General features: G+C 34.6%; 1 protein-coding gene across 8 annotated transcripts in view; it reads left to right on the top strand.

The window, feature by feature from the left end:
* Nucleotides 1-22,499, top strand: part of BCAS3 (BCAS3 microtubule associated cell migration factor) — a 578,108-nt gene that overhangs the window by 183,473 nt on the left and 372,136 nt on the right. For all 8 annotated transcript variants that reach the window (XM_029211565.1, XM_029211568.1, XM_029211573.1 and 5 more), the window contains one exon: nucleotides 10,715-10,848. In XM_029211565.1, the coding sequence (XP_029067398.1) occupies nucleotides 10,715-10,848 (134 nt within the window). The remainder of the gene's footprint in view (nucleotides 1-10,714; nucleotides 10,849-22,499) is intronic.

Here is a 22,499-nt window from a genome sequence, read left to right as displayed (position 1 = left end):
CACAGGCTCTGGACGCGCAGGCTCAGCGGCCATGGCTCACGGGCCCAGCCGCTCCGCAGCATGTGGGATCTTCCCAGACCGGGGCACAAACCTGTGTCCCCTGCATCGGCAGGCGGACTCTCAACCACTGCGCCACCAGGGAAGCCCCCACATCTACATTTAAAATAATTACCCTTCCTTGGCAGGGAAATTGCTTCTCCATCCATTAATAAGAGGAAAATGAACATTGGGTCTCTAGTAAAGTAGATTAAACATGTACCCCTTTGGATGCTTGACTGCATCTTTAACAGACTTGAAATTTTTCTGGTTACTTAAATGGTATATATTGAAAGGTGATGGTGGTCTTGGGTTAATCATTTAAAAAGTTGGATTTTTCTTTTTTGCACAGTTTTCCCCATTGATCATAGCAAGTTGTCAGAAAAATACCTTGTCTTGATTTTTTGTTAACGTCTATGCCTTGTAGATTTATAGAATTATGTGGCTTTAGATTTTTCCTCTCATGTGACAGCTTTGGTTTATTACTGTTAGTCAGTCATACTATATCATTAACAATGCAAAAGCAGCTTGAAGAGTTTATTGCCAACCCCTCCCCCCCACCAACAAGGGGATGTTTCCATTAGAGGTCTGTAGTTACTCTCCTGTTTTTTCATCTTGTGAAGTGATGTCTTTTACTCATGTAATGGATTGCTCCTTGGAGAATTTGTTGTCTTCGCTCTGTTCATTGTGGTGCTAGGCTTGTATGAGAGTCAAACTTTTCAGGTTTGATGTGCCATAAAGTACAGTAGGCACCATGCCTAGGGCCCACAATAATTTTAGGGTCCCACCAAAACGTTTCATTCCTTTTAAATGCAAAAAAAAAATGTATATATATATATATATATATATAAACTTTTAGGTTGATAGAATACCTTAATACACATTTAAAACCAACAACAGTAGTCATAAAATATTTTTTTCCTGGAGAGGTTGGGGGGGTCCACGAAGGTAAAATTGTCCAGAGCCCACGAAAGTGCTAATCCAGCTTTGGAATCCTGCATGTCCATTAGTAAGGAGGGGCCCTGCTCCTTCACTGCCACCACTGCCACAGCAAAGATGCTCAATTAATACTGAATGAACTAATGAAAGATGTGAATGCATACAGTGGCATACTGTGTAAAAACATGAAGTAAATATATATGCCTGTAACACTGTAGCTACAACAACAATATAGACCCAGTATTAAATTTTGAAGAAGGTAAAGAAGGATATCTATAACCAAGTACATACAGGCAAAGTAGCCAAGGTTGAATTAAACTTTTTAAAGGACAACTTTAAAACAGTAAAGTACTTGAATATTGTTGTCCCTTCTCCTTTCCACTCTTCTAGAATGCTCTGGCCCTCCCCTAGCTTCGGGCTTGTTTCAGTTTCCTCTTTCAGATTGGTCTATATTCTTGCCATATATTAAATATTTTTTTATTCAACATTTTGAACAGTACTCTGAAAACAGTTTAAGTATTTTTCAAGGATAAGCATATTTCAAAGGACATATATTAAATTCAGTATGGTGGGTGCCTATTGTGGGAAAGGATGGGAGTGGGTGCAGGAATGGAGGAAGAGAAGGAAAATGTGAAAGCAGCAGTCTATTCAAAATTAATAAATATAATCTTAACAAAGTCTTACCAATAGCATAGAAAAAATAAAATTATTATTTAATTAAAAATGAACTAAGTTCACTCCCCCCAATCCCATACCTCCATTATTTCATGGGAGGTTTTTTATTGTTCTTGTTATTGGTCTCTCTTTTTTTCAAGTCATATCTTTTTTTTTTTTAAGTCATATCTTTTTGATGGGCTAAGAAGCCATTGTATTTGTCTATATAGATATAGACCTATTTTCTAATATTTGCTACGTTTGCAAATATACCCAAAATAAAAGTGTTAAGTGATGACCAAATTTTATCTTCCATCTAATCATTATGTTACATCGTTTCTGATCTCCCGTTAGAACCCTGAATGAAATCTGTTATATTTTCATATATACACAGTGGAATTCATGAATAATGGTGCTTTGACCACTCATTTGGCCACGCTGAACATCTGAGACTTGTAGACCTCTTTCTTGACTCCTCACTATGTATCTGTATTTCTTATACATCTCTCTATGACTGCTATGTTCTTTCTTTATTTTTTGGTGTTTTTTTTTTCCCCCATAGGGCTAGTGTTTTAACTCTCTAACTTCTCCCTTTAGCATCTTTATCTTTTCCCTCTCTTCTTTCACTGTAGATAAAACCACCAATGTTATCTTGTTTCCTCACTCTTGTTATTATTTTGGTTCATCTTCATTTTTATTGAACTGTAGTTATATGGTACAGATTGTACAAATCTTAAGTGTATAGCTTGGTGATTTTCTAACTATATATATATCTACACACACACACACATAAACTCCAACCAGAAAATTTTAAAGTTCTGTTTCATACATCTGTGAAGTACATCAAATGGCATTCCTTTGGAAATTCCTAAATTTCCAAATTTACCTTTCAATTTATATCTTACAGGCTTAATACATAAAATATGTCTTCTAAGCAGACTGATCTGTCTACCAAAATCCTATTAGCCTCAATTCGCAATGTATTTTATTATGAACTTGTAGCAATGATTGTCTGTGACATTAATTTAGTATTGCTGTGTGTGTGTGTGCGCGTGTGTGTTTATCTGTATCTGTGTATATAATTTTTCTTTGAGGATGGTAGCATTGTGTTGGTACATAAGAATGTTCCCAAGGTAACTGCTTTATCTAAAAATTTTACATTTTTGCCATCCTAGTGACCTTCTATGTTGTGATGTTACAATTAATTATATGGTGAGAAAACTCATTAATTCAATTATGGTAGAAAACATGTTTTCATAAAAATGTTTTATCACTGTTGTGCTTTGATATCCTGTGAGTGTTTTGTGTTGATATTGTTCACTAATAGTTAGCTTTATTAAAAGCGAATGTTTAAACCAAAAATAATCAATGGAAGCTTATTCTAAAATAATATGGAGATTCAGAGGATCTAAAATAGTCAAATCAATCTTGAAAAAGATGAGTAAATTTTAAAAACTGAAACTACCTAAATTTCTCACTTACTTGATAAATCTACAGTAATGTAGAAAAGATGGTTTTGGGTAAATATAGTCATAGATGGATGGAATAGAATCCAGGAATTGATCAAACACTTATGGTCACTTGATTTTAGACCAAAGCGTCACGTAATTTGTTAGGGATAGCATAGTTTTCTCAACAAATGGTGCTAGAGCACCTGGCATATCCATTTGGGAAAAAATAAACTTTTCTTTAACACCATACACAAAAATTTAACTCAAAATCAATCATAGACTTAATTTAAAACCTGAAACTATAAACCTTCAAAAAGAAAACAGAAGGATTATATTATTGTGCCAGGAGGGATAGGGGAAGGTTTCTTAGATAGGACACCAAAAAAACAAACCGTCAGATTGGTCTTCATTAAACCTTTTGGGATACATACGGTTAAGCAAATGAAGTGGGGTGCCATAAACTGGGAGAAAATATTTGAGATAAATATACACATATATAAGTTTATATGTATTTTATAATGTAATATAAATATACTTTAAATGTATATAAAATAAAGACCAAACAATTTAAAATGGGCAAAAGATTTGAACAATCATGTCACAAAAGAAAATATGTAAATAGCCACTTAGCACCCCAACATCACTGATCACCAAGGAACATAGCGTATGTAAACCACAAGAAACCACCAAGTGCTCACTGAAGTGATTAAATTTAAAAAGAGTGGCAATACCAAATGTTGCAAAATTATGGAGTTCATGGGGAGGTAAGATGATACAGCCGCTTTGGAAAAACGTTTTCCCAGTTTCTTATACAGTTAAGTGTACATATGACCCAGCAATTCCCCTCCTAAATATTCACCTAATAGAAATGAAAATATATGTCCACAGAGTGACTTGTACTTGAATCTCCACAACAGCCAAAAACAAGAATCAACTGCTTAATGGATATATAATTGTCATATATCCATATAATGGAACACTACTCAATAATATAAATAAGTGCACGGACTACTCTTACTTGTAGTGAATAGGTTTAGCAAAATATTACATGATTCCATTACATGAAATGCTCAAGTAGGCAATATTAATTCATAATGACAGAAAGCCAATCAGTGGTAGCCTGGGGCCAGGCAATGGGGAGGGGATGGACTGCAAGTGGACACAAGGGAATTTTTTCACATGTTCTCTATCTTGATTATGGTAGTAGCTGCAGAGGTATACATACTTGTCATAGTCATCAAACTGTACACTTTAAATGAGTGTGTTTTATATAAATTACACATTAATAAAGGTTAATACAGTTTAAAAATTATTCTGGCTTGTGACAAGAAATATATCCAGCCACTTGGAACAGTAAGGATATACATAGACATTTACCACTTTTCCTCTATGTCTGTTGGATGAATAAACTGTTGAAAGTAATGAATACTAGAATATTTACCTATTGGATATGGCCAAAGATGTCTTTAGAAGCTTAACAATTTCATGATGCAAAATGAAAGGAAGAAAATAATTATTTAAATGAAGATGTTAGGACACTTAAAGATTACAAACTTTAATAATTTTTAAGTTTCCATCTGTATAAGTATTGATGGGGAAGTATTAAATTCACAAGAGTTAATACTAAAACATACAATTATTTTATGAGTGATTAATCTGAATTCCTGTAAAGATTTCTATATGACCCAGCATATGTCTCTTTTTGGAGAGAGTGTGAATAGCTCGTAATTTGTCTTCCAGTTCATATGTGTGTATTTGATAAAGAACCGTACAATTAGGTAGGTGTTATAAATAGTATATAGCAAAAAAGGCTTCCCTACTCATGTTTCCAAGATTTTATAGCATATGCCCAGTCAAGGTTTGCTACTCTTTAATTTTGCCTTTCGGGTTAACCAGCTGACGCCCAGTTGAAAAGACTTATGTTCTTATGAGGCCGCAAAAGCCTTAATGTTCAGTCTCCAGCTACCTCAGATTTTGGAGAACACCATGTACCGTCAGCAGCTTTAGTCCCCACCCTCTAATGCTAACGCTCATCTATCAAACTTAAGGCTGAGAGTGAAGGAGAGGAAGCTTCCAGATAAACATACAGCAGCGCCTAAACAGCTAATCACTCTAGGCTTCCGCTTCCAGGCCCTATAATTAGAAGTCCTTCTTTTCCTTGTATTCCCAGATGACGCAAATGCTTTTTGTGGCTTGGCACCTCATCTGGGGCGTGGGTTTAGTTTATGGCCAGGCTAGAGTCTGGTTTAGTCTTCTGATGCTGCATAAATAGTTCTCAAGCCACAGTCTACTCTGTACAAGTCTTTCCTTTTATGTATATCTGCTTTTTAACTTGTTTTCTAGAAAAAAGAAGCTTGTCATTTCTCCCAGCAGATGTGCAAAAGAGGAAATTATAAATTAAAAGAAAGCATGTTATTGTTATAGTACTATACTAGCTATTTCTTCCTTTTCTCTCTACTTTTTAAAAATTAAAAAAAAATTGTTTTAAAGTTTTGTCAAAAAAGTGAGCTCATTGTTGGATTATAGAAGCCACATTTGCATGGAGAAGTGGAAAAAGAAAACTTTTGAGACAGGATACACAGGCGATAATAAGGATAAATTTTCAAAGGACTAATTCTCTAAAAATTTCAATTTGTTTTGCATATTAGAAACCAAACAGATATTGATGTCAGTTTGAAAAACTAGGAGCACGTTGAAAAGTTTCCATCTGTGATTATTTTTCATATGCAAGACAATAATAGTTTTGATTTGCTTAATAGGGACTACTATTTGAATGCTAATTATGAGTAAAATATTGATATGCTAATAAAAGAAACCAAGTGAAGTTTATGTTCAGTAGATGAGTAATATATAAATATAAGTTCATCACATTTGCTGTTAGAATGTTTCCACTGAATTGTTTGTCATATGCAGAAAATAATTTGTGGGAATATGGAATTGGAACATAGCAGTAGAATTGTGATAATACAAACTTACCGTAACTAAGCAAAAAGTAGGAGTCAAATACTGTCCACAAAAAAGAACATGTCCCATCTTAGAAATTTATTGTTTGAATAACAACAACAATATGGAAAGAATATTAAGTATGTCAGTGACCTCATGATGATAGCTAGGCATAGAGTGGGTGGCAGTGTTATATAAAATGTTAAAGAGATTTGAAGTAAATCTCAATAAATGACACTTTCATCATCTAAAATGTATTCTCTTGGAAATAGCCAAGACACTGTCATCTAATATTGCTATGTTTTAATCTAATGTAGTGACTAGAGCTATACCTTATATTAGCCAATAAATAGCAAACTCAAATATACTTCATCTTCCCATATAAATGCCTATTTTATCTTTCCACAGGTGCTTAATATTCTTTCATAATCTTTTCTTTCAGCAAAGAAAAGTTTTAGGAATTAAAAAATATGATTCTGCTTCTGTTTCCCACAGAAAACAAATAAAAATTCTGGACAAAATATTAACAAACACACACAAATTTAAATATGTGTATTATAATCTCTGGAACAACTAGTAAAAACCAATAGACAAATTAAAATTGGATATTAAAAACAGTGAAATTATCCAAAAATGGGAAGGAAGCAAGAGCAGATAAATAAACAAAAATCAAAAACAAGGGTACAACTTAAAATATATAACCAACAAGGACCTATATATTGCACAGGGAACTCTGCTCGATATTCAGTAATAACTTAAATGGGAAAATAACTTGAAAAAGAATAGATACATATATAGGTATAACTGAATGACTTTGCTGTACACCTGAAACTAACACAACATTGTGAATCAACAATACTCCAATATAAAACAAAAATTTTTAAAAAAGGAAAAAAAACCAAGGGTGTAATCAGAAAAAAGGGTACAATAAAAAAATAACAAAATGGTAGATGTAAATTCAACCCTAACCATAATTCACACTAAATGTGAATGATGTACAAACAGCAATTAAAAGTCTGAGATTGGAATAAAAAAACCCAGAACTAGATCCCGATGATTGTCCAAAACACAGTCATTTTATAATATATTGATTGTGAAAGCAAAATAATTAAAAAGTGTATACCATGCATATACCAATCAAAGCAAAACAGAAGTGGTGATATCAATATCAGAAAAAGTTTACTTCAGAACAAGGGAAATATTAGGGTTAAAATGGGACATTATGATAAAAGAGGTAATTCACCAAGAACTCATAATAATCCTAAGTGTGTATGGACTTAAAAAAAAGTAGGTCTGGGGCTTCCCTGGTGGCACAGTGGTTAAGAATCTGCCTGCCAATGCAGGGGACACAGGTTTGAGCCCTGGTCCTGGAAGATCCCACGTGCCGCGGAGCAACTAAGCCCGTGCGCCACAACTACTGAGCCTGTGCTCTAGAGCCCACGAGCCACAACTACTGAGCCCACGTGCCACAACTACTGAAGCCTGCATGCCTAGAGCCTAGTGCTCCGCCACAAGAGAAGCCACCACAATGAGAAGCCCGTGCACCACAACCAAGAGTAGCCCCCGCTCACTGCAACTAGAGAAAGCCTGTGCTCAGCAACAAAGACCCAACACAGCCATAAATAAATAAATAAGTAAATTTATATATAAAAAAAAAGGTCTGATATTTAGGGAGCTTATATAACTGGGAAAAAAAAAGCATACTTATGATTATGCTTGGAGATGTTGACTTCTACGCAGTAATAGAACACGAAAGCCGGCAATCAATAAGTAAGGATGTTGAAGATCCAAATAACACTATCAATTAAATTAAATTGACACTGATAAGACACACCAGGTGTTCAAGTGTACATTGAACAGTTACCAAGATATATCATTCTGAGACATAAAACTAATTTCTTGTCGTAATGGAATTAAACTAGAAATCAACATATGAATGATACCTGGAAGATACCCAAACATTTGGAAACTAAAAAACATATCTTCCTGACACAGTAATCTAAGCTTCAACCTTAAGAAACTTGAAAAAAGAAAGAGGAAATATAACTCAAGCAAGTAAAATGAAGGATATAGTAGTAGAAGTTCATTATAGCAAAAGGAGGAAGATGAGAGAAATCAGTGAAATGGAAAAGAGAAAACCAATGACACCAAAATGGTTTCCTTGAAAAGATCTAGCTAGACTGCCAAGAAAAGAAGAGAAAGGACACAAATTTTCGATATCGTGAATGAAAAAGTGTGCTAAAGACCCTACAGACGGTATCCTTGAGTTATAGAGAGTAATTACTCCAAGAAGAAAAATTACATTTTACATTTTAAATTAACAAAATTTAAATTAAAGAGAAATTAAATTATTATAAATATCTAAAAATCTTCACACACACACACACAAAGGCCCAAATAGTTTTACTGGCAAATTCTACTGGAAATTTATTTAAGTATTTCTTCTAGAAAATAAAAGGAACATTCTGCAACAAGACCAGCTTTACCCTGATACCAGAAATAGACGAACACATTATTAGAAAAGAAAACTACAAATCAATATCCCTCAGGAACACAGTCACGAAAATCAACAAAATTTTAGCTAATTCAGTGCAGCAGCATATAATAAAGGATTTTGACCAAGTGGAGTTTATCCCAGGAATGCAAGATTGTTCCACACTTGATAACTTTTCATTATTAAAATTTACCATATTAATTGACCAAAGAAGAAAAACGAGGTAATCATCTCATAGGTGCAGAAAAGCACTAGAAAAATTTGACATCTGTTCATTATTTAAAACTCTCAACAAATTACAAGTAGAAAAGAATGTCCTTAACTTGATACAGGGCATTTACAAAAAATCTACAGCTGGCATCATACTTAAAGATTGAATACTTTCTCCTAAAATATGAAACAAGGCATGAATATTGCTTCTCACCATTCCTGTTTACCTCAGCAAATGTAGTAAGTCGAGGAAAAGAAAAAAAAGGCGTGCGGTTTGGAAAGGAAAAAAATCAAACTATGTCTATTCACATATTATATGTTTGGAAAGAAAATTCCATGTAATCTACATAAAAACTCCTAGAATTGGCAGACTATATAGGTATGCACACATGTATATATAAATGTCAATTATATCTCTATATACTAACAAGGAAAAATTGATAATTGAAATAGAGTACCATTTATAGTAACTCTAAGAAAATATATTTATAATCAATGTGCTGAACAAGAAAAAAGAAGTCAGAGAACACACATATCAAGAAAATGAGGTGTTGGGGCTTCCCTGGTGGTGCAGTGGTTAAGAATCCGCCTGCCAGTGCAGGGGACATGGGTTCGGGTCCTGGTCTGGGAAGATCCCACATGCCATGGAGCAAAGGAGCCCGTGCACCACAACTACTGAGCCTGCATTCTAGAGCCTGCGAGCCACAACTACTGAACCCACATGCCACAACTACTGAAGCTTACATGCCTAAAGCCCGTGCTCTGTAACAAGAGAAGCCACTGCAATGAGAAGCCTGCATACCTCAAAGAAGAGTGGCTCCTGCTTGCCACAACTAGAGAAAGCCCATGCACAGCAACGAAGACCCAACACAGCCAAAAATAAATAAATAAAATAAATTTTTAAAAAATTAAAGAAGTATGAGGTGTTCATAGATCAGAAGAATCAATATTGTTAAGATGTCCATTATCACCATTGTAGATATCAAAAAGCTAAATCGGTGTTTGGAAAGGCAAAGGAATTGGAATAGCTAAAACAATCTTGAAAAAGGTCAGAAAACGAGGACTTGCTTTACTTGATTTCAAAGTTTCCCTCAAAGTTACCGTAAAATAAGAAAGTGTGGTATTAATGAAAGTATAGACATAGAAATCAATGGAACAGAATAGAACTTCCGGAAAAAGAACTACACAAATATAGCCAGTTGACCTTTGGCATGTTGACAGTGGATTTAGAGTAGATTAAACATTTAATGGATAAAGAATAGTCTCTTCAAGTAATCCTGCTGAAACAATTGGACATTATTTGCAAAAAAATTTAATTTGTCTTATACCTCACACTTTATACAAAACTTAACGCAAAATGGATGATAGACCTAAAGGTTAAATACAAAACTGAGAAATTGGACAGGAAAACAAAATTTTTGTGACCTTGTGTTGGGCACAGAATTCTTAGCTATGACATCTCATCAAAATTTGCTTTGTGAAAGACACTGTTAGGGATTTAGGTAAATATTATGCTAGAGTAGAAACAAGTTTTAAACTGGTGAATTGAGTAGGATATTACTAGTTGTAGTAGTAGATAAATTGGAACTTATAATTCAGGTTTTGAGAAATGGAAAAAGTGGAAGTGGGTTTAATTCCATGGAGGAAAGTCTTTTGCATTCTTTGTTATCAGATTTGCTATCTGAAAATGCTTGTGAACTCTGTAAATTCAGGCATTTAAACTTTTCTCTACCAGTTGTATGAGAACATCACAAAACCTGGATATGTAGTATGTCACTATGCTTGTATACTGATGTGGTGTTAGGTTTTGTATTCCCGTAGGAAAAAGATCCTGCGTTTTAATTTTTTTATTTTGGGAAGTTTCTTATATATTTGGTCATTTTTTTCCTTTTGGTAATATTTTAAATCATGATTAATGCTTTGTGAAAATATTTCATCCACATACATAATGGTTTATATTTTTACCCTTTTTTGGTGTGTCCTTTAGGAATGCTTCTAGTCACGACAGATACCCTTGGCCATGACTTCCATGTCTTCCAAATTTTGACTCATCCTTGGTCCTCATCACAAAGTGCTGTCCATCATCTGTATACTCTTCACAGGGGAGAAACTGAAGCCAAAGTAAGTTGTATATTTTTCAGAAGATGTTTTCTTTGTGTAATATGACATCTAATCCAGCTGGTTATTTGTATCATATTGGAGCTTAACGTTAATGTTAGTGAGGTCATATTGTTCTTTGGACTGGGTCAGATAATTAAGAGTTTTTATCCTTTTTTGATCCAGTAAATATATAAGCAGTAGGTAAACAATTCAATGAATGTTGATAAGACAGAAGTTCCATTTTTCCTTCTCCCCCTACCGTAATACCATTTCTAGCCTCAGAGGAAACGCTGTCATCCATATGATAGCCATCTCTCCAGACCTTCTCCTAGGCATTTTGATTCTATACATGCATACATACACACACACATACATGTAAATACATACATATTCACATATACCAGAAAATAATCGAGTTTTATAATGTATATAACTTATATGCATAATATTCAGTGGTATGCTGGAGCCAGCTCACAGTTGCTAGTGAGAATCAGTTATGCACATCTAGCCCCAATTCTGGATGTAGTGACATTATATTGGTAGATTGAAATCATCCACGTTAGGAGTGGTTACGCAATGGAAATCAGCAACACTAAAAATCAGGGCTATTTTTTCTTTAGGGAGCCAGTTTTTAACATTTACCAGCACATCACTGCTCACATATGCATGCGCGTGCATGCGCACACACATGCATACACACACATCCATATATATAATTTAATGAGCATTTGAATTAAGTACCATGCCGAGTGTATTACATGTATTTAATACTCTTAGTATCACTTGGTAGATACTGAGATGTTTTTTAATAGCCTTAAATCCCAAATACTCTTTCACAGAGCCTGTGGGTATGCATATACCAGTACACTTCTGTATATAGTTTATTCTGAAAGATAGCTCATTGACCCAGCAACATTTATTGACTAGTCCATTCTTTCCCAGTAGTCTAAAATGTTGTTTTTCATGACTTTGCATTAAATTTTCTATAATAGAATGAAACATCTTTAATATATATAAACCCATGATTTATAATGATACTTAAAAACAAGGTATTGGACATTACTGTATGTTGCTTGTTTGCAAACTCATTATTCTAAAAATTGATAATTAAAGAGAAAGTACCCTGCCTTTCTTGTATCAATTTAATAAGATGACCAAGTAGTTGATGAGGGAAGGTTTTTCCTTATTGAAGCATGTCAGAATAAAAGATGTTGGAAATTAGACTTATTTTGTTGGTCATTATGGTATGCACCTGAAACTAATGTCACTGTCAGTTGTACCTCAGTTTTTAAAAAAGGTAGAAATATAAGAATCACTGTGTTGCTATTTCTAATGAAACAATGTACCTAGGCAACAAACATCTCTGTGGTTTTGGCTAATGAGTCTTAATGTTAGCAATGTGGAACAGTCTTACCTATATCATGTGCTTCCCAATATGATGTAATTAGGATGTATACAACATCATCTATGAAATTAAACCTGAATTTAATTCAGCCACTAGATACAATGAGCACTTCTTTAAAAAAATTTATTTATTTATTTATACAGCAGGTTCTTATTAGTTATCTATTTGATACATATTAGTGTATATATGTCAATCCCAATCTCCCAATTCATCCCACCACCACCCCATCCCACTTTCTCCCCTTGGTGTCCATACGTTCATTCTCTACATCTGTGTCTCTATTTCTGCCTTGCAAACCGGCTAATTAATTTTGTTAATTAGCACATTAAACAAAATACATAGATAGAGGGACAAGTTAAATACCATGAGAGTGCAACTAGTGAAATCTAAAATGTGGGAAGTTCATTACAAAAACCAGGCTGTGTGGCAGGGCTTAGAAGTAATTTTAGAGAATAATATCTAAGTAGAAGGTGTGGACCTTGTTTGAATCCTGTTTCATACAAATCAAGTATGAAAATACATTTTTCATACAAATGGTGAGATCTGAACATTTGGCTTAGTAGATACCATTAAGGAATTTAATATCCTTATTTTTTTGTGATTCATACAAGAGTGTGGAATTTGCTTTAAAATAACCTAGACATAAGGGAGTGTTGGTTAGATAAAAGAACAAATACATGACAAGTAGGGATATGGTTATATTGATTACAAGAGTCTTAAAAGACATATCAATTTACCAACTAAATTCAATATGTGAACTTTGTTTAGAGCCTGATTTAAACAAGGTATAAAAAAGACATTTTTGACACACAGAAAATTGACCTTGAACTGGGAGTTACATGATTTTAACCAGTTTATTTTGCTGGGTCTGTAATTGTGTTACTTTTTTTTTTAAAGCCCTCATCTATTAGGCATATAACCTGAAGTCATGCTGAAGTAGTTATTGGTGAAACAATATGATATGATATCTCTAGTTTGCCTTTGAATATTCTGGTAAAACAAAACAAACTAAGAGATAGATTGAGCACAATATGCAAAGCTGGGTGATGCTGATATTAGTGGTTCATTAAAGCAATCTCTGCACTTAGTGTATATCAGGAAATTCTTCTAGGGAATTCCCTGGCGGCCCAGTAGTTAGGACTCAGCACTTTCACCACGGGGGGATTGGGTTCGATCCCTGGTTGGGGAACTAAGATCCCATAAGTTGTGCAGCGTGGCCAAAAAACAAAAAAATTCCTCTAATAGAAAGTAAAAATAAATCAGTACCTTTTACCAACATTATGCTGTTTTACTTACTTTAGCAGATTTATTGTTCATTTTCAAAAACTTTCCCAGCTATTCTTTGGCATTTTCTCATTGAAATGCATTTTAGAGTAACCCTATTGAGTTATATAAAGAATATTTTGAAGTTTTTTATTTGGATTGCATTGAAATTACATTTTAATACAGTTAGAATTCACATCATTAAATGTAGAATTTTTGCATCCAATGTTATTTATTGCTGAGGTATCATAAACTATGGATTGTTTTGTATTAGATTTGTAATTTGTATCTTCCTGCTTTGTTAGACTCTACTGTAAGATCCAATACTTCTTCTGTAACATTTTCTTGGATTTTATAAGTAGAACATACTTTCTGACAATTATGATAACTTTTGACTGTTTTCAATTTTATTTTTCTTGTTACATTAGGTCGGAACTCTAAAACAATGTATACCTATACAAGTGATAGTTGTAGTCTTTTCTTTGTTAATAATACCTCCTTTTTTTTACTTTCTTATTTTGCTGTACTGCTAGCTTCTGTTTGTACCCCAATACCATGATGTTTTTATTACTTTAGCTTTATAATATAGTTTGAAATCCAGAAACTTGATGCGTCCAACTTTGTTCTTCTTTGTCATGATCACTTTTGTTATTTGGGGTCTTTGGTAGTTCCTACAAATTCTAGGATTTTTTGTTCTAGTTCTGTGAAAAATGCCATTTGAATTTTGATAGAGATTGCATTGGATCTGTAGATTGCTTTGGGTAGTATGGACATTTTAACAGTATTCTTCTAATTCATGAGCATGGATTATTTTTTCATTTTTTTGTGTCTTCAGTTTGTTTCATCAATGTCTTATAGTTTGTAGTGTGCAGGTCTTTCACCTCATTGGTTAAATTTTCCTACGTATTTTATTCTTTTTGATGCAATTGTAAATGGGATTACTTTCTTAATTTCTCTTTCTGATAGTTCGTTATTAGTGTGAAGAAACAGAACTGATTTTGTATCCCGTAGTTTTACTGAATTTGTTTATTAGTTTTATCAGTTTTTTGGTGTATTGTTTAGGGTTTTTGTATATGTAAGATCATGTCATCTTCAAATAGAGACAGTTTTATTTCTTCCATTCCAGTTTGAATGCCTTTTATTTGTTTATTTTTTTCTTGCCTAAGCGCTCTGGCTAGTACTTCCAGTACTGTGTTTAATAAAAGAATCACAAATGGACACCCTTGTCTTGCTCCACATCTTAAAGCAAAAGCTTTCAGCTTTTCACCATTGAGTATGATGTTAGATGTGGGCTTGTCATATATGGCCTTTATTATGTTGAGGTACATTCTCTCTATACCCACGTTATTGAGTTTTTATTATGAATGGATGTTGAATTGTGTCAAATGTTTCTTCTGCATCTATTGGGATGATCATATTTCATTTTGTTAGTGTGGTGTGTGTCTCAGCACCTAGATGCAGACTGATAGGAAGCTGGCAGTGGTCTTTAAAGTATGCAAATGTACTTCTTTCAGGGGAAGATTGGGAGAAGGACATTTTAGTCTGCTGCCTCTATGCTGTGCCCTGGGCGGATAGTGGGTTAAGGGAAGTCAGTTAAAACTATGTAAATATCCTATTCCTCATCAAGCTTTGTATTACTTCTTTTATTTACATTTATCATTTGATTGAATAGGTTCTTTATTAAATGAGTTATAGTCATTCAATAATTATTTTAATACTCAAAATATCCCAGATTTGACCAGTTGGAGCCTATTAGCTTGACATCTATGTACTTTTGACCTATCTCCATTATTCTTTGACATTGTCCTTAACTTTCTGGTACAATGAACTTGCTTACTCTTATTTAGTAACCATTTGTTTCTGTTTCTTTTGCATGGAAGTTTTTAATTAGGTGAGCATTTTAGGTAAAGATTTACTATTTCTACATGCTGCTGGGCACATTTTATTTCTTTTTAAAAAATTCTTTTTCGTTGAAATATGGTTGATGTACAATATTATATGTTACAACACAGTGATTCACAATTTTTGAAGGTTATGTTCCATTTATAGTTACTAAAAATACTGGGTATATTCCCTGTGTTGTACAATACAGGGCACATTTTATTTCTTAACTCTGGTTTTTTAATCCCTGTCCTGCCCTCCCTACTTACTGATATGCTGTACCTCAGCTACAATCTACTAGAATTATTTTAAGCACCCACACCTTTAAAAAAAATTTTACACCTATTTTTGATACCTCTTTTGCATTAGAATTATTTGTCACTTAAATTACCTTTATATCCAACCGGAAATAGAGATCTTGCTTAAGCTTCTTGGTGTCTCTCATCTGTAGAACAGTGCCCTGCACATGGACAAATGTTTGTAGGTAATCATGTTTGCTAGTGACAATGCTATTCCTGTTTAACAGGTAGGAAAACCAAATAGACATTATTAAAATTATGTTTTTCTATTTCACACCCTGTAATTTAGGAGACTGGAAATTTTAAACATCAAACATCAAGATCTAAGGAAACTCAATTAATGACCATAAAATTAATTTTTATAAACTTCTACTGAAAGTAATTTTGAAATGATATATAAAATTTAACACCGATGTTGAAATCTGTATGGCAAGTGATCTATCTGTCTTTGAGTATTTTAAAATCATGTCCTTCTGGAATCTTCCAAGGATTCTGAGGGCACTTTCATCAGGCAAGAAAAAAAATCAAATATGTGGATCTAATTATGTTGAATTAACTTGTTTTGTGATCTGTGACTTGGGATATCCTCTGCATCTGACAGTAATTTTCCTCATAAAGTACATATGCAGTTAGAAAAATATTCTTAGTTTTCATCAATGAAGTTGTATATAGTAAGACCTTACAATATTTTAAAAATATACTTCTGTAAAGTCTTACTGAAGCAGACACAAGTAGTTTTTGTACTTAACATGTTAATTTTGATAAATGGTAAACTTGCTTTTGAAACCTCTGCATACGTGTTACTTTTACTTTATCAGAGCAGTCCTGCAAAATGGTATGATTAGTATGTTTAATACTCAAGGGGGAAAGTATCTAGCTATTTAATATTATTAATTGATAGTAGCTGATGATCAGTTCAGGAAAAAAGAGTCCATGATGCAGGAAGGGGGAACCCAGATGGAGCCTAGTAGACTCCCTTTGTTGATGAGAGTCCAGGGAGACAAAGATCATCGAGTTCTCAGGACAGAGCACCAGAGAGATGAAAGCTGCAAAGAAAGGACCCCTGAGATCTGCAGAGAAATCTGCAGCCACAGGAAGGACGACATCATACTAGTAAGGAAGAAGTAAAATTATGTTTATTTAAAGATGACATGTAGAAAATCTAATGGATACCACAAAAAAAGTTAGAACTAATATGTGATTTTAACAAGGCTTCAGGGTACTACATACTAGGAAAAAATAATTGGTGATTTAAAAAAAATTAGTTAAAATTTTAAAATAGTGACTATTCCATGTGCAAGACTATATTCTAAAACTATAAAACATTGCTGAGAGTAAGGACCTGAATAAATAAAAGAGTTAAACCATATTCTTGGGCTGGAATACTTAATATTGTTAGAATATCATTTCTGTCCAAACTGATTTATATATTCATTGCAATCTCCATCAAAATCCCAGCAGGATTTAAAAAAAAATTTTTTGGATAGAAATTGACAAGCTAATTCTCAAATTCATATGGAAGTACATAGGACTTATACTGGGCAAAATAATAGTGAAAAATAAAAACAAAGTTGGAGGGTTACCACTACCTGATAATAAGACTTATTAAAGCTAAATAACATTCAGGAACATTTCCATACATATGTACAATTGATTTTTGACAAAGGTGCAAAGTGGAGACAAGTTAGTCAACAATGGTAGTAATAGACTGTCTGGGTATTGATGTGCCAAAAAAAAAAAAGTTAATCCATATCTCATCCCATATATAAAAATAAACTGAAATTGGATCACATTTAAATATAAAATCTACAATTATAAAGCTTTTAGAAGAAAACATAGGAGGAACCCTTTGGATTAGATACAAGTTGTCTGGTATCTACAACACATTTTAAGGAACTCTCAAAAAGTCAGTGAGTGGAGGAACTCGATCTTCCGTACAGTGCTGTTGGGAATGTACAATGGTGCTGCCACTCTGGAAGATAGTTTGGCAGTTTATGAAAATCTTAACATAAGCTTATCCAGCAACCTCAGTTACAGGCAGTCCACAACATTAAATTCACATTGTTCTGGACGATATACAGATTTACTCCACATTTCTTTCCTGTGGTTGTCATAACAAATTACCTTAAAATAACAGAACAAAACCAAATTGCCTTAAAATAACAGAAATTTATTTTTTCACAGTCCTGGAAGGCAAAGGTCCAAAATCAAGGTGCTGGTGAGGCTGCACTCCCTCTAGAGTTCTAACAAAGAATCTGTTCTTTGCCTTTTCCAGCTTCTGGTGACCCTCAGCATTTCTTGCCTTATGGCTACGTCACTCCAGTATCTGCCTCTATGGTCTCATTTCCTCCTCCTCTTCTCTGTGTCTTTTCCTCCTTGTATCTTATAAGGGTACCTGTGATTCCTTTTAATGTCAACACTGATAATCCAGGTTAACTTCTCCAGATCTAGAAATTAATCACATATTTTGTCATATAAGGTAATAGTCACTCTTGGGGTCTATAATGTACTGTATGTAGGTTCCAGGGATTAGGATCTGTCTGGATGTGTCTTTTTTAGAGCCACTCTTTACCTCACTACAGTCTACCCTCTGACCCTTCAAATTCAGGATTACTTCATGTGTAAAATGTATTTACTCCATATAAACATCCCTGAAGATCTCAACACATTACAACATCTCCTCTAACTCTAAAATTTCTTTAAAATATCAGCTCCAAAGTTCAGATCTCCTCATCAAAATCATACAAATCAGCTATGGTTGAGACTCTGCATATGATCCACCCTGGAGCAAAATTCCTCTCAATCTGTGTAGAAGGAGAGGATACAGAGAGAATGAGGCAGAAAAAAAGAAGAAGAAATAAAGATGGAAAACTTTCCAAATTTATTGAAAAAAAATATTGAATATGACAAAACACAAGTTTAACAAAAATGTCATAGTAAACTTTCTGAAAACCAAAGCAAATCTTGAAAGTAGCCAGAGGAAAATAACACATTGCATACAGAGAAATAACATTTGAACAAACTGTTGACTTCTCATCAGAAACTATGGAAGTCAGAAGGCAGTGGAATAACATGTTTACAGGACTGAGAGAAAAAAGTACTGGTAATCAAAAATTCTCCATCCAGCAAAAGTATCATTTAAGAATGAAGGAGTGAGCAATAAACCTTGCACATCCACACTAGAAATCATGCACAGGGAAATGATACCAGAGCAAACTTAGATATCTTGGAAGTAATGAAGTATGTGAGAAATGATCAATTTCTTATTAGAGAGCCTTTTTTCTCTTTCTTTTAATTCATTTAAAATATGTAGGAATGTTAAAATTTAATGTTAAAATAATTTTTATATGTAAGAAATTTTAACATTTTCTCAGGTTTATATTGTATACATGTAATGCATATAGCTATAGCATAATGGACCATTGGTGCTTTGGTGGGAGCAAGGAACTATTTCAAGGTTCAATGGGCTACACCTAAAAAGACAAAACTTCATATAAAATGGAATTCTAAAAAATGTTCAATTAATTCAAAAGTAGGCAGAAAGGGAGGAGCAGAGGCACAAGAAACAGAGGGGATAAACAGAAAACAACATTAAATGGTACATCAAAGTTGAATCATATAAATAATTATATTAAATTTTAATATATTCCAATCTAAAGAACTTCAAACTAAAGGAACAAGTTATCTATTAAAGATTTTCTTTGAATCTTTAATATGATGGTAGTGAAAGCATGTTAAAAGGTATGTCATGCAAATAATAAACATAAGAATATTAAAAATTTGACTATATTAATATCAAGTAAAATAGAGGTTAAGACAAAGACTGTTACCAGAGATATTTCATAATGTTCAAGTCAAATTATCAGAAGGATTTAAATGTCTATGCACCTAAAACTGAGTTTAATAACACTTTCTCAACATTTGATAGGACAAATAAGGAAAAAAGGGCAAATATCTGAGCAATCCTGTCAACTATATTGTCCTAATAGATAGTTCAGCAACTAACCCCAGCACCTGTAGTATATTTATGCTTTTAAATTATGACATCGTGTATACTTTGAGTGATATGAAACAATGGATAATAGATGGGGCAAAGATTTATAATTGATGGATTTAGATGGAAATCACTGTACAAGGCAGGGCAAAAAGCAGGCCTGATCAGTGGCTTGATTCCAGTCATTCTCATCAGTGGGTGGATTCTTACCTTGGGCATTAGTGACCCAGATTCTTCAGTTACCAGCCATGATTTGCTTGCACAGCTCATGGCCCTAAAACAGGGACATCTGCAATCTGCCAGTATGTAGTCTACTTCATGGCAAACAGACCATTGGCAAGGCCATCGGCAGATGACAAGTTTCGGTATAAATATTAACAGTTCTAGTCCTTTGGAGTATTTGTCTAAAGCAGGAGTTTTCTTTAAAAGGCCAGATTGTAAGATAACTCTGCATTCTACATGTATTACCTCTGTCATTGTAGTGCAGAAACATCCATAGATAATACATAAATGAATGGGCATGATTGGTCCACAGTTATAGTGACCCCTCAAAGTAGAGGTGACAGCTTTCCATTATCCTGCTGTGTTGACTGGTCCTTAGATTTGTCCATCCACAGTTTTTGTTGGTGCTGTGCAGCTGCCCTGGGCCAGCGGACACCATCACTTTTCATTTTAGCCAAACCATCAATCAGGCATTTAAAGGAAACTCTGCGATTCAGGGGCTTATAGAACCAGTGGCATTGCTTCAGGCAGTAGAGTGGGTGATAAAGTAGTGGTAAAAACAAGGTGCTCCTAGGGCCATTCTGGAACATATTCTGGAATATACCATTCCCACTTGACTAGCAAGCCCTGTCGGGCCCTTCCCACCGTGCTCATCATCAGATTTGAGTTGACTCATCCCAGTGTGGGTCTGGAAAATCACAAAGCCTCCATGGGTCAGTTCAGTTACAAGAACCTGGTAGCAGGTTAGTAGCTGCCAACTAAAAAAAGGGAGTGTACTTGGTTGCTGGATCAGGCAGGTGGCGATGTTGTACTGGGATAACACCGCTGTGTACTTCAGCAGCCATTAAGTCTCTACCTCAACTTTTTCCTACTGGGATTCTGTTGTTTCTATTACATAACATGGGAAAGAACTGGAAGCCTAGCAGGTGAGCTGTTGTGGGCTTGTCGCACTGTCACCTCGATCTGCAGAGGATACCCCCTGACTTAAAAGCATGTAAGTACAATCAATTAAGCCATTAATACTAGTTATACATTTATCAACATAAACGACAACAATAGTACACCCGCAAGGTCATCTTAGCTCCTCTTCCCTACTGTGCACTGTGCTTACGCTTCGTTCCAGGGTATTTTTCCTCCTACGAGGGCATGGGCTGTTTCCCCCTACACAAGAACATGGACAAATGTGTTTAAGGTGCACATGCCAGTTTTTCCAGTGACGGCTGCCAGGGGATCTCATTATCCCCTGTCCTGGTGGCAGGGGAGGCTAGTCTGTAGATACTATGGGGGCAGCCAGGAGCGTTAGCCGTTTTTCCTCACTTGGCCAAGTGTTGGTGCCAGTTATTTCCTGATGAGCAGTGGTGCTGCTCACCGGCTTCCAGCGAGTGTCCAGGCATCACAGCCCCTTTCTGCCCCCACTGCCACGGTTCACACTGCACTCCTTGGCATTTTGGGCCATCCCTCATCCTTGTCTCCACTCAAGTTCAGGCTGCAGCAGGAGCCGGCTGCACTAGCACTGCTGGCTCTGTGGTGTTTACAAAGTGTCACATTTGCTTTTTTTTGTTTTGTTTGGATTTTTATTGAAATAATCATAGGTTCATAGGCACTTGTAAGAAATTGTACTTTTAGATTTTTATTGAAATAATCATAGGTTCATAGGCACTTGTAAGAAATTGTACTAAGAGATCCCATGTACACTTTACCCAGTTTATCCCAATGGTAACATTTTGAAAAACTACAGTATATGACAACCAGCATATTGACATGGGCGCAGTGCACCGATTTTTTCAGATTTTACCAGATGTGTTTGTGTGTTTGTGTATGTGTGTGTGTTTAGGTGTATATAATTTAATCACGTGTCAGTTTGTGTATCCACCACTGCTGTCAAGATACTGGACAGTTCCCTCATGTTACCCTTTTATAAGTAACCTAACTTTTACAGTTTGTTTAAACATCCACCCAGACTATTTAGTTTGGGGATATTATGAGCATGTTACGTGAGCATAGTTTTCATTTCTCTGGCATAGATGCCCAAGAGTTCAGCATGCTGTTTATTTGATAGCTCATTTTCAAATTTCTAGCACCTAGAAGAGTGCAAAACATGTAATAGGGTTCCCATGAATACATTATTGGATAAATAAATGAATCTGAAGAATTGATATGGGGAGGGAGTAGACAGATGAGATAGAGGGTGTGTGTGGATTATCTGTCTTTATCACATCTCCATTCTAAGCATCTTATTCTCAAGGAAACTTATTGCCATTAACATAACCTCATCTGAAGGCTAGGACCTTGGCTAGTTAGTTTTTGTGATATGGGACTTGTCTTTATGGTTTTGATTGCCATTCTTACAGGCTTGTGAAAGAATAGTACTCTGGGATTTGAGACTTTTTATCCAAGTACTCTCTGCTTTCGGGTTTTCTTTCTTTTTAAAAGAGAGTTGGAAAGGGAATTAGTAGTTGAATCATTAGGCATGTATTTGCCTACAGAACCAAAAACAATGGTTTAAAAAAAAAACAACCCAGGGTTTATTTTTCTCACTTTACAAGAAGGCTGCTGCCAGTTTTGGCACAGTGTCTCAGTGACTTTTTTTGTTCTTTTTCTTGTGATC

This window comes from Monodon monoceros, unplaced genomic scaffold (genome assembly GCF_005190385.1).
Source record: "Monodon monoceros isolate NGI ecotype Baffin Bay Population unplaced genomic scaffold, NGI_Narwhal_1 Super_Scaffold_9, whole genome shotgun sequence".
Taxonomy (NCBI): domain Eukaryota; kingdom Metazoa; phylum Chordata; class Mammalia; order Artiodactyla; family Monodontidae; genus Monodon; species Monodon monoceros.
This window is presented reverse-complemented; position numbering and strand designations above follow the sequence as displayed.